Here is a 13795-nt window from a genome sequence, read left to right on the forward strand (position 1 = left end):
GAACTTGTGACCAATCACCTGTGACATGTAACAATATCATATGCTATTTGTATCCATCACTGCTGTGACTTGTTTAAAGTCTAACAGGACCTACAGTACCTTTTCTAAATCTATACTGTCTACCTCTAAAACCCTGTTACCATACTGATGATGCCCTAGTTTAATTCTAATTCTTGTTTCTATAACCTTACATGTAATAGAAGTCAGAAGACCTATTGGTCTTTTTTCATCCTTTTTAAGAATAGATTAAATTTCAGGAAATTCCAATTATCTAGTTCATGGCTATTACCCCTGTCCTAAAAAAGACAACTGGAAGAGTTTAATTAATAGTCCATGATTAACATCTCTTCATTTTCTTTAATTAAATTGGTAGAATATCATCAGGCCCTAGAGATTCGTTAACCTTAATTTCTTCAGATTCCTATAATACATCGGTCTCAGTGCTAATACTATTTTATTAAGAACTTGGTCTTTACTCAGCCTAGAGCGCATTGTCGGTTTCTTTTTTGGTAGACACCTGAGTGAAATATTTATTTAACACTACATTCATTCATTTATTATAAAATTAGCAATAATAATAATGCTCATTTCATTTTAATATGAAAACTGTGACGTGCTGAAGTGTTAGTGTATTTGGCGTTTTTGTGCGCTCAACTCGGAAAAGAAAACGTGTACCTGTAAATCGTCGGCAGTTTTAATTTCTGACAGATTTGTAGAAATTTGCTTAAAACTGATTTTTCCCTCTTTCTATTGCAAGGGTGGTCGTGTCAGCAATATGACTGAAACATATCTTGTTTCAAACAGGAGGAGACCAAAAAGCTACAGACAAGGCCCTTGTCTACATGCTGTACTGTAGAGCTTGAAGTTTCACAATACCTACCCACTCTTTCACAAAAGAAAAAAAAGAGAAGGCTTCTACCTTTGCTGTTCACAAAGCGGCCTTAATAATTATCTAGCTTACTTCCTTGTGACTTTGGACAGGCTGTGCTTACAGTATTTCAAACCAGGAAGGAGACTGAATTGTTTAGCTTACCTTCCTGGCAACCCCATGATGTCACATCAGCCAGGTATGCTATAAAGGCAGAGAGGCGAAACGGAATAGACTTTATACTGTACTTCGTAACTGGAATGCAAAAAACACCTACAAGCGAAAAGAAGTAACAAAAATGGAGTTCTGCCATTCTAAACAGGCGGCGGTATGTGTTTTTGGTTTTATTACTTGATTTATGCATGCCTCAATTAAAAAAAAACATACATAATTAATTCAGGAGCTAAAATAAAAATGTTCGGTTTGACAGTCAAAGGAAAAGATCCGGGTGTTAAAATAAAGGAGGGTGTCGCCCGTCCGTCTTCGCATTAGGTATTTCAGAAACCAGTAATATACTACAAAAGCAAAACTAGCTCGATCGGATTTTGTTAAACGTGCTTTTGTTGAACAGTACGTGCGCCCTAAGTAGTACTTTATGGTGACGTTAGGTTAGTGTTCTTATCCTTCCAGTTGTACTTTAATTTCCGTTTGTGCGGCTTCTTCCATTCTATAAAGGTTTGTAGTACTCATTTCAATTCAATGACAATTTCTGATTTAAACAAGTATCGGTTAGCTGGACAATTGAGGCTGTGTTTTTATGCCGGCCTGTTTTACCCGAAGTTAAATATTTTAGATGGGTGTTCTGTCTAGTTTGGATTACACAAAACGCCTTATAAAACACCATTCGGCTAATAATGTTTAGTTATTATTATTTCTTAAATTTAAGACAGCAGTTCTGTTGCATTTGAAATAATGCTAAAGTATCTGTTATACCCACAGAACGTTAAAAATAGTCCAAACAAGTGTTATTGGTGTTTTTATTTATATATTCGTGTCACAGATTTTCTAGAAACGCTTTTCTCAGGTGGTGTATGATTAAGTGCATACTCCATTCATGTGGAACTTTGTTTAAGTTGTGAAAGGTGTGTGAAGACAAAGGTATTTTTCCTAGTGAATAATTTCTTATTCTCCTACTCTCGGCGGCACATCTTTGTTTCACAAGTGTAAACCCCCCCTTCAAATTACGTGTAGTGGTTTTTTGAGAAACAACACAGATAAGGCCCAGTAATTAAAATAGATGTTTAATGTATGAAACGTGTAGCTGTATTAACTGGTTATCTGTGTTAAATAGATATTCATCAGATTGTCACAGTCAGGTCTTGCACTGTGATTTAGAGAAAGTCTACTTGAATTGCAGTTCTGCTTTAAGCAGTCAGCACTCTGTCATAATGGGAAATAGTTTAAAGTGTTCCTTTTAAATATTTAAAATTTAAGGGAGCAGCACGTATGCAACGTGATATGCTTCTGCTCCTCAGATTGTGGTTAAGTGGTAATGTAAATGTTTTGACACTGTGGGTTTAAGATGTGTCCAGTACCATCTTACACTGTGGAGCAAAATCCGAGACACATTCTAAAATGTTTTGTTTTTGCCTCTTTTAGAAGAAGGTGTTATTATTTCCCTGCCCCCAGGTATGAAGTCAACAGTGAGGCCAAATATTCACAGACTTAAAAAAAAATATCAGCATCACATAGCAATGCAACTGTGCTGGCATATTGTTACTATTTTACATAACTTTCTTCAACCTTTTTTTATAGGAACTAGGTGTTACCCAAGTGATCATCATGAGGAGGAAACCATGAAGCTGGATGGTTCTCAACGTAAGATAAGCCCTTTAGTGGATTTCCCCCAGATGGTCTGGGAACTCAGAAGAAACACAACTGACCTCTGCTGAGACTTGCCTTTCCTTGCGAAACTCAGGTGTTCATGGACCATATGTAAATGAAGATCATATGCTGTCCTTAAACAGCTTCCCGTCTGCAACTAGACATTCCAAAGGCTCCCACGCCATCACCAGGATGGACAGAGGCGTCCACTATCCCTCCAGGGAGGAGAAGCAGGGCAGTCCAGATGTGGCACACCTGGAAGCCAGCGAGTTTCAGATGCAGGTGGACTTCTTCCGCAAGCTGGGCTACTCGGTTGATGAGGTGGTGGCGGTTCTCCACAAGCTAGGCGTCAACGCCGACACCAATACGGTGCTGGGTGAGCTGGTCAGGTGTGGGGCCACAGCTTCAGAAAGGGAAGGGGTCACTGGATCCCCCACTGGCCCCGTCTTAGTTTCTCGAGGGGGCAGCTCAGCCAGAACCCCCTCCAGCCTATCAGCCTCCCCACCGCCACCCCCCGAAGAGGACGAGGAGGAGGGTGGTCACTTGAAACCGATCGTGATCGACGGAAGCAATGTTGCCATGAGGTGTGTAGGTACCCATTAGTCCTCTTCAAATCTTGTTCTTTTTACAGAATTTAATTACACTTTATTTCACAGTGTGGGTGTTTGATTCTTGCCGCGTACAGTGTGGTGACATACCACAGCAATAATAGTGTGAGAAAACATTTGACTTCACAGTGGAATGTGGGAAATTCCTCTCTTCCATCATCATGTGCAACAGTTTGTCGATGACATTTTTAGTGAATGCACATTCATCAGGTTCACATTGTAGGCTGTCTGATCACTTTATTCACTTCTACATTACTAGGCACTTATTTGGTTGACACTTTGGGCCAACGCAGCTTAGATTTGTACCATACGTTACTGTTAAACATGCTGTTATAAGAAAGGCAAACAATAATGGCTTTCTTTACAGTTTTACTTCAGAAGAATATAAAACTGTTGTGTTTGTGCTAGGTAATCAAAGTGATGGGCACCCGGTGCGTTATTGAGAGTCCCTGTTATTTTAGGAATCCTTTGGCAAGCAATTAGAGTGGACAGGGGTAATTGTAAGGTTTTAACAGCCCACAACATTTGAAATGATTTTAAGCTGTCAGGACACAATATTCAGGATTCCCCTTTTAATATAAAAGTGTTTCCTACTGTTTTGGTAGACACACCTCAACAACTTACAGGCACCTGTCTAGAGCAATTAATGCCCTTCTGTAGGTTATTTTATTTTTCATCTGTCACTCAGAGTGCCAGGGTATAAAATCAAACCATCAATCTTTCTAATTAATTTGCCATATACTGTATGTCTTTACTCTGTTGTATCTTTATCTCTACGGTCTGCTTTTGAGATGTAAGGTTTTACTCAAGGCAATACCCCCAAAAACGATAGTCAAAGGATCAATGATTGAGTTTGTTCTGTCGTAAAGATTCATGAGGTTATCTTCAGTAATAATTGTAAGGAAGTAGCCAAGGGCCGGTCTAAAGGTGAAACAGAACATTACAAAGAGCACAGGAAATTTGCTTTCCTTCCTTCATCTTTCCACCTAAAGATTGTTTTTGAATAATTTTCTTGGTAAGCTGTATGTCTGTACTAAATTCAGTGTATGCAAATCTCAATGCAAATCAAAGCACGACTTCCTCCTTTGGGAATTTTCAGAATGGACAGTAATGGCTGAACAGGCTTGGCAGTATTGCCCTATTGCGAAGTCTATAGGCGCTCAAGGAATGAAGCTTGCTGACATTTCTGAGAAGTAGATATTTTTCTGAACATCACTGGTGTATCGGTAATTTGAATTACAGTATATTTTGTTTTTAAAGACTAGCGTGCGTTTATACAAACATGGTATTCAGAATTATACTCTGGTCACTGAGTTAGTGGCATATTTATATGGTCATATGACACAACCTCATAAGATGTGCATCTGTGACAAATGTACAAAAGTTCAAAGATTTATTTTGTCATTATAAAAATACATTTGAAAGAGTGGACCATGTTCTGTTAACCAAAGCTTTTGGTGACAAACCAGTTTTTTAGCTTTGCAAAACTGAAAATTCTAGTTTGGTCAGCAGTCAAAGAGAAAATTTTATACCCCAGCATTCCGTAGTTTAGTCAAAACGTTTCAGCTACTGTATCTGTCGGATATCATGTTTGTAAGGGTGGCAATCTGGAAGAACACACTGTGAAATGAAGTGTTGCCCATTACAGAGAAAATAATATTGCAAAAGAGGATGTTTCAGTGCCTTTAGATTTTTATTAATAGTAAAAAGGTAAGATAAGGCATGTACTGTATATAGTCGGAATATAATAGGTAAAATATAATACTGTAATGGATTTTGTATTATTTTTCAGTATGAAAGATATTGTGTACATAACCTTTCATGTGAGTTATATTTCTTTAATTTGTAACTTATAAATCTAAATTAATATTACAGCTTCTTTTTTGCGCTTGACTAAATGTCCATACTCTGAATTAATGATACTAATGAATTCTTTACATACCATTCAACCATTCATTGATTTCTGCATTCACACAATAGAACCAATGATAGGAATTAAACAAGTTCAGATTTTCATTTAATTGTGATTTAAAAACTAAAACTTTCTTTTTAGACTTTACTTTTAGACCTTACTGTTTTTAAAAATAATAAAAAAGCAATGAAAAGGTGTACAACTAATTCTTGCAATGTTAATTCTTTTTTAAAAATTGCAGTTAACCCTGCAGTATGATACGGGAATACCTTAGGAGTGTTCTCTTCTTTCTGCTTTCTGGTTAACTTTGAATTTGTGATCCATTAGAAACTTTTACTAATTCACAATCTACAAGTTTTGTATTTTTAAATTTATTTGACAGATTAATTCAGGAATAGTTTGGTGTTTTTTTGGTGGTATTCTTGTGTTGTTTGTGTTATATTTGGTTTTAATTCAATATAGGAAATTATGATGGTTTTTAGAATTTCATGTTGTGATTAAAAACAAAGAAGCCTTACCTGATGTATAGCATCAAAAAAGCAGAATATGCTAAAGTTGTTTCCTTGTCTGCTAAAACTATACCTTTTCAACTCTTTATTGATGTATCTGAGTATACATGAAAGTGGTGTTTTAGGATGATTATGTTTTTGTTTTTATAACAGAGCCTAAAATTTAAATTCTTAACTTTTTCTTATACTGCTGTTTTTGTTTTTATTAGAATTGACAGTTGTTTTTGTACATTGTATACCCGTACCATTTAGAAATTGTCAGTTGTACTGGTATGGTGGACCTTCAAGGAAAAAGCAGAAACCTGATCAAGTAGTATTGGTGGAGTAGAGGTTTCTTCCAATTCTTCTGTACCAATGCCCTAGTTTAGTGAGCAGGGACACTGTGCTGTTGAAAGTGCTGCTTTTTTGATGAGACCTTAACATGAACACGGCTCAGCCTCACAGCTACTGGATTCTAAAGTTCGATAATCACATGGAGTGAGCACCTTTCCTGTCACACTGGGCCTTGGGCAAAGTCATCCCTACCGTAATTAATACAGTTCTGGCTTTAGACATTATTTTTTAAAATATCTGTTTTAAGGCTTAATTTCTCACTAGTCTGTTTCAAAACTAGTAATCATAGGTGTTTTGTTTTTTAGCCATGGAAATAAGGAGGTGTTTTCCTGCCGGGGGATTCAGCTTGCAGTGAACTATTTTCTGGAGCGGGGCCACAGCGACATTACAGTATTTGTGCCTTCGTGGAGAAAAGAACAGCCCAGGCCTGATGTACCCATAACAGGTAAAGAATGGAAATGTATATGGAAAATATGTTTGGTGACTAATTCCTATTTTACATACACTAAATTGATGCATTTGAAAGTGTTGTTCCTAATAGTACCAATTTGCATTCATACTTGAAATTCCTGATCCACTCCACGTTCTATCTACATGCACATGAAAGATTAACACAAATAAGGCTTCTGGTTTTTACCATTTTCTTCATACCATGTTCTTTTCATGCCTAATTACACAATGACCATTAACCGAGACAGAGTTTAGATATTTTCACATGCTAACTGCGTGAGTTGTTAAATTAGGAAAAACAGAAAAGCTGTTTTTTTCTGATCAAAACGCACAGAAAAGATGCTACAAAACCAATCGAAAACTGTGCAGTGCTTGTAATGGTGCCTGATGTAAAGTGAATTATGTATAACTTCTGGATTATACAGGTTACTACACCTGTTAATCTAGGTTATCAAGTGAATCACAAATTATCTACTCCCGTTACAAGATGGTCCTGTTAATGTGACTCACTGCTGTTGTCAGAAGTCTAAATGTGTACACTCAATCACCAGAGGCATTAAGTGATTTTATTTCTAAAAGGCAGCTGTATTTTTTCTGAAATGACCAGTACATCTAAAAACTGTATTCTTTGCATTTTCTAATGCCGAATCAGGATAATATGTTGCACAACAGAGGAATGAAGGCCTGGATAATTATTGCTTTTCTGATGTAGCTTCACATGTACAATCGGCTTGTTGGTAGTATGCATAGAAAGACATGACAGAATGGCAGAAATAGAAATTAAGCTGTTTAAAACGTCTTTTGAAGCCCTGTTATAGTTGTGCAGACTAGTCCATGAGTTTTACTTTTTGAAGTCAATCATTTTTTTCCTCCTGCATTTATTCTTATAAATTAATCCTGTTTATTAACTTGACTCATTCTGATCACTTAAACAAATTACACTGAAACCCCTCTTCCTCTCCACTGTAAAGATATATATTGTTAAAATGAAAAGCCATTAAAAAAAAAGGAGCCTGATTTTCCATGTGGCAAACTGCAGACAAAGTGCCCATCTAATCTTGATTTATTATAAAATAAGCACGTTGCCTTTAGGGAAGATCAGGCCCAACACATATGCAATAAAACAGTAAAACCTGACTCGCACAGTTCCTGATACATCCTGAAACATATCTTCACACAGAAGGCTGACATATGCATAACTGCTTCAGAATACTGTGCAAAATGTCTGAAGTTAACCTACAATGAATGGCCAGGCACCAGTGTCAAGGAGAGCAAGGCAGGTCCTGGCCCTCTGAGCTTGAAGGCTGCTGAAGGCTGCCATCCACTTTGTGTTTTTTTCTACCTGTACAATACTTGTATTCTTCTATTTATCTGGCTTTATTTCCCGGTGTTTTTTCAGCAGGTATTTCCTGCTCTTTATGGCACTTTGTCAACCCTTTATTAAGGGTTGAATGTGTTATTACATTATAAAAGGTGCAAAGATCACAGCAGTACTTTGATAGGGGAGTTGACCAAGCTTTTGAAAGTGTTTATGAACCTTTGAGTAAGTGAATGATAAACCACTTTAATCCCTTTTCCCTGGCTTCTTGCTGCACTAATGGAGATACCTGCAGGTTATGACTGTCTTGTCAGGGTTTTTTGTTTCAATATTAGTTTTCTAAAGCTTCAGCAGCTGGACCATGTAGTTTGGTTTTCCTGCCCTCTGAAATCAAATTCTGTGAGCGAGGGTTTGAAAGGGTAAATGTTCTACAGAACACCAGGAAGAAAGGAGACCGAAACGCAGCTGGGAAAGCCCCACAAGGAAATAGAATTTCAAATGTGATTTATCTGCTGATCGCTTCATACCTACATCTTCTCTGGGGAATTTTAGTATAAAATCTTTTTCATTTCCTCATTAAAAGGCGACGGCCAGACTGTCCTGAGATGGCATCTTTCAGATGCATGATGAAGAATAAGATCAGGATATGCATAAACAATGTTTTTGTTCCAGGTTACATGGTTCCACCGTGGTTCTCGTGTTTTTTTTCCTAGACCAGCACATCTTGCGAGACCTGGAGCGGAAGAAGATTGTGGTGTTCACGCCCTCCCGCCGGGTGGGGGGGAAGCGGGTGGTCTGTTACGACGACCGCTTCATCGTCAAGCTGGCTCACGAGTCCGACGGCATCATCGTGTCCAACGACACCTACCGCGACCTGCAGAGCGAGCGGCCCGAGTGGAGGCGCTTCATAGAGGAGCGCCTGCTGATGTATTCCTTCGTCAACGACAAGTGAGCGAAGGCGCTGCCCGCCTTGCGGCCCAGCATCCCCCGGCTGTGGGCAAGCGTTATACAATGTTGCTGATTTGGGCCACATATTCCATTACGTTTTAAACCCTCCACCCATCCAGTGTGTGATTGTGTTGTTAATCAGCTTGTCTCGGCGTTGCAAGCGTGGGACAGATGGTGAGGACCACGCGTGTCTTCCCTCAGACTACCTTAATCGGAGCCACGCGCCAGTTTATGCAGCCCATTTTTCTAGAGTGAATGATTGTGTCAAATACTGTTCAGCCTAGCTCACTGTACTTTACTCTTTGACAGTTTTGGGGTTTTTTTCTTCGCTTCATTGCTCTAGATTTCAAAAAAATGTTTAATTAAGGACCATGTTTACACCTGTTGCTTTCATTATAAGCCTGCAACACACTGAATATGATAAGTCACCTATACTCTGTTATCTGCTTGTCTCTTATGCTATTTCAACATTTCTTTGTCATTTCGTGATATGGAGATGCTGACTTCTTTTTCGAAAGAGTTTGACCGAGCATCTAGCACATGGTAAATTTAGGATTGTAGAAAATGATTTTCTGTATGTTTGTGAGCCTAAATGTTTCTCTGTTTCACTCAGATTTATGCCTCCTGATGATCCGCTTGGACGCCATGGTCCCAGCTTGGATAATTTCCTCAGGAAGAAACCCCTGGTCCAGGAATTAAAACGACAGCACTGTCCATATGGTAAGACCCTTCAAGAGCACATTTCTGAACACAGCTCAAACCTGATCAAGATGTTAGCACTTGGATAATTATCCCTCGCAAATTGTGAACATTTTGCTTGTAAATTGAATTCTGTTGAAAGACATTTAAAACATATCAAATGTAATTGGTTCTAGTACCAAAACATTGATTGTGTTTTTAATTCTTCTATATATAGTTCATTTTTTAAAAAAAGCTACCTAAGTACATTTCATCTATAAAAAGTAGAAACTGAATATTGTTTTCTGTTGCCACCTTTCTAATTTTATTTAACTATTTAACTATTCAGGTTTCCACACCTGAAGAAGGCTCCACGGCCGAAACGTTGTGTTCTCTTTCTTCTTTTTTTCAGCATGGAATAAATCTATTACTTGTTCCTTTGCAGCCTACGCATGCTGACGCAGCTCCCCACCTGAACTCTGTTTCTGTTGACTCTAGCCTAACAACACTGCAGAGTATTAAAGTACCAGATCACTTAGTTTGTGTTCATTGTATGCTTTTGCTTCCTTATAGGGAAAAAGTGCACATATGGAATCAAATGTAAGTTCTATCACCCGGAGCGGATCAACCAGACCCAGCGTTCAGTGGCGGATGAACTCCGGGAGAATGCTAAGCTATCAGCTGTGAGGGCTGGGACTCCTGCCAGCTCCCTGAAGGATGACAAGAAGCCCGCCTTGTCCCACAAATCCCCGCATCCGGAACACAGCTCCGTGTTTTCTCTGGAACAGGATATCGAACAGAAGCTGACACTTGATCGACGCAACTCTTTAAGGAAGGGTCATGTGACTGAAAACGTGGTTGTGCTCAGAGGAATGCCCTCAGGCAGAAAGCCTTCCAAAAAGATCCCCTTTAGCCAATCAGAATGGTCCAGCCATCCATCTGCTACCAATATGGACTCCTTTGTCTTTAACTCTCAAGAGCATCTGGATTCAGGCCTGGGATCTTATGAGAGCCAGTATTCTGAAATGTCCAGAGGTCAGGCATGTCATTCCGAGTCTTATGTGACCGAACAAAGAGCACCCTGCTGCTGTCTCGGCAACAGGCAAGTCTATTTGCACTCTAACAACCCAGAGAGGCATGACAGCTACCAGCAGTACAGCTGCTGCTCTCATAAAGCAATGTCAGCTGGTGCAAATCTCCAGCCATTCAATCAGGATTTGTCCAGCTCCCAAAATCCCAATATTCTCGGACGTGGCCAGCACTGCTTTTCAGCTTATGGGAGGCCTACATACCCAGCTGCTGTAAATCGCTATAGCCTCCCGAATGAGTACAGCCCAGGTGTTGTCCATGCTCAGGAATACTGGTCCGATCCATTCCAAGTAGCTCCACAGTCTAGATCGGGCAGCCTTCAGGACCACAGAATGCCTCAACACATAACAGGTCCAGTATCTAATGACCAGCACCAGTGGCCTCAGCCTCATGGTAACTATGACAAGGACAGGGAGGAGGTCCGTAAGAAGCTGCTTGCCATCTTTAACCCCTATCAAGTAGACAAAGTTATGAGCATATTCCCTTACCTGCTGGATCCCCAGAGACTTGCTGCTGAAATATTAACCCTCAAGTCACAGGGTGGATGTTTTTGAACATCGGGTGCTTTGTCTGACCTTGGAATACCCCCTCTGCATTTCAGAGTGTCTCGGCATGTTTTTTTATCATAGTATTTTGAAGCTTGGGATTTTACTAGCATGTGATCTTCAGTTACCACTTGCTTGAGATAGATTACAATAGTAGTTGCCTTCTAGTCTGAGGATTGCTTGCAGTAAGAGCAGCTCGTTGTATAAGAAGAGGCAATATTAGTGGGAAATTTATCTTGCCATTCAGTTATATTTGTAGAATGTAGAATTCAGGTGAAAAATCACTTCCTGGCCTGTTATAAAAATAAATTTAATGCTTTTACAGGAGCTTTTCTCGTAACCAGGAAATAAGTGGTTACATGTTGATACATATTGTATCTTTAATGACTTTATTCTTCATGAACAGTCACATTTGACTGGCAGAATTGTTGAAAACAGTTTTGGTGTGGTCTCTTTACAACCTGTGTTTGTGTACAACTACCAGCTATTTAATTTGTTCAGAAAAAGAAAAAAAAATATATAAAGAACATTTGTCCCCTGTGTTCCTCAGTATTAAATAGCTAGCATCTTTTGTATTATGTAGGAAGGCGGGGATGTTGGGTAAATTCATAGATTACATGTAGAGCTGTGGAAAATACAGTATGCTGCTTCACAAAAAAGCTCCCTTAGTTTTTCCTTTGGGAGGGGGTAAATTTCATTTTCATAATAATGTGGTATCAAAACAAATCCTAAAAATTAAACATTTGCCTGTCTGTGAATCAAAGTTCTCTTGGCATAGGCTGATTTGGAGGTAATTAAGGAGCTACAGTATGCAGGACTCAAACTTATTTTGATTTTCGTTGCAAATGTTTTCTGCAGCAGTCATGGTTACTGGGTTTTTCCTCAAGAATCATGTTGTTCACCTTTATTGGCACTGTGTGTCAAGCTAGAAGTTACCGGAAACAGTTACCTAATGAGGTAAATCAAGTAAATTTGTCAATTGTAAAGCATTACATGAAAGTAATGAGTTCGTATGTGTAAGCAAGCAGCTTTTTAATGTTTTATATACAGTATGTATACGGAGACAAGTGCATCATTATAAGTGTTTCAATGCTGTCAAAAACCAAATGTAAGTTTTACAAATCTTGAAAGAATGTTTTTGGATCATTTTAAAGTAATGTAGCTCTCTTGCTGTAGAGCACCTTATTGAAAACTATGCCAGTTTCTCTCCTTGCCATTGAAAAGAGATGCTACTTTAACATGTTTGACAAAAAGCATGCTCTTCACTTGTTGTTTTCTTTGAGTTTTATATTGATTGCTGACGTTACATGTTTATACATAAATGTTGTGACTTTTTGATGTTTTATTGGGATCTATCAATAAAGCATTAACTTCCCACAGGTGGTTATTGGCTCTACTTTGAAGTTGAAAAATATCATACTGTAGGTGAAAAAAGTTTAAAGTAAATGGAATTCAGTGTTGTGTTTGTATTATTAAACATTCAATGAAGGGTATGGTCATCATAGGCCTTTACAAATCCAGATTCTGCATTTCCAAATGTTTATAGTTGTAAGATTTAGGGGTGTTTCTGTATATTGTGGGATTTTGTGATGAGTACCAAAACAGGAATTCAGACTTCAAGTACATTTCAGCTTTATTACGCTGCTCAGGCATACAACCTAACCACTGATAAAATCCACACAGGTGACATCATTTAAAACAACTTGCAACTAGTTCCAACTAGTTTGTAATGTTCCCAAAATCCAGAACATGCTACAATATTACAGAATTTTATTTTATATCATTTCAGTGCAGAATTCAGTTGTATTTCCCATTTTTATGTCCCAGTTAAAGAGGGAGGTGTGATAATGATAACATTTCTAAAGATTTTTTTGGTGGAGTGCCTTCCTTTTTGAACTGGTTTTGAAGTTTGTTTACGTGGAATCACCCATGTAATCTAATGGATGGTTGTATTTTTTTCACATCTAAGAGCAAGCACACTACTTCATTTTGAGTGTAGCAGAGTGACAAAAGACCTCATAAAAACAAATGTTTGGAAAACATACAATATAGACCTGAGGCCATGGTTTGAACAGTGTTTCGGAAGTGGGGCATTTTCCAGTGCCCCAATGGATTAGTGAGGACAAAACAGCTGTTTTTTCAATGTGTCTCATTCTCGGCAGCAGGAGTTTGTTCTGTTAGGTGGTATACATTTTGTGAACTCTTCCCCAGTAAGGAAGCCTGTTACAGCAATAGGTCCACTCGAGAGTGAGCCTGATTCACTCTAATGCACATGAAGGCTGGAATGTGTCTCTTAGTTTCTGTGGGTCTCCTGGACAGTGTCCAAGTACCCTCAGTGGTTCCTTGCCTGCTTGTTGAAAACCCTGCTCGTCTGTCTTTTTCAGGGGGTCATCATTCGTGACGCCCTTCACCAAGTAAAGCAAATCGTTCTGTTAGTGCCATAAATGCATGCAGTCACATTTTTTTTTCCAGACACAAAGCTGAAAACCTCTTTCGGCTGCGTGCCTTCACACGCAGACCAGCACCACCTCATGCAAGCACACAGAATAGCTCCGAGCATTACTTGGTAGTGTTCAAATTGTTTACCTTTTCCAAGACGGCAGAGAGAGTCCCAGAAAGCAGCATTCCAGTATCGCACGATTATCTTAGGAAAAGACCGAACTCATTGGTCTTAATACGTTTTTTCAATTACATTTTCTAATATCAAAATTTA

The 13795-nt window shown here is 38.7% G+C and overlaps 1 protein-coding gene across 1 annotated transcript; it reads left to right on the plus strand.

Annotated features, from left to right (window-relative positions):
* The first annotated feature begins 1070 nt into the window (after positions 1–1070).
* LOC102694546 (ribonuclease ZC3H12A) lies at positions 1071–12459 on the plus strand. The gene is made up of 6 exons (XM_015348853.2): positions 1071–1196; positions 2624–3276; positions 6360–6499; positions 8536–8770; positions 9384–9490; positions 10022–12459. The coding sequence occupies exons 2-6, from the start codon at positions 2819–2821 to the stop codon at positions 11089–11091; spliced, it is 2010 nt and encodes a 669-aa protein (XP_015204339.1). The 5' UTR covers positions 1071–1196; positions 2624–2818; the 3' UTR covers positions 11092–12459.
* The last annotated feature ends 1336 nt before the right edge of the window (positions 12460–13795 follow it).

Source organism: Lepisosteus oculatus, chromosome 11 (assembly GCF_040954835.1).
Source record: "Lepisosteus oculatus isolate fLepOcu1 chromosome 11, fLepOcu1.hap2, whole genome shotgun sequence".
NCBI lineage: Eukaryota > Metazoa > Chordata > Actinopteri > Semionotiformes > Lepisosteidae > Lepisosteus > Lepisosteus oculatus.

Excerpts from the sequence above, each read along its gene's own strand:
- LOC102694546 (XM_015348853.2), top strand. The coding sequence starts at position 2,819 with ATGCTGTCCTTAAACAGCTTCCCGTCTGCAACTAGACATTCCAAAGGC. Across the intron at positions 3,277-6,359 it reads GGAAGCAATGTTGCCATGAG|CCATGGAAATAAGGAGGTGT; the intron begins GTGTGTAGGTAC and ends TTTGTTTTTTAG. Across the intron at positions 6,500-8,535 it reads GCCTGATGTACCCATAACAG|ACCAGCACATCTTGCGAGAC; the intron begins GTAAAGAATGGA and ends TTTTTTTCCTAG.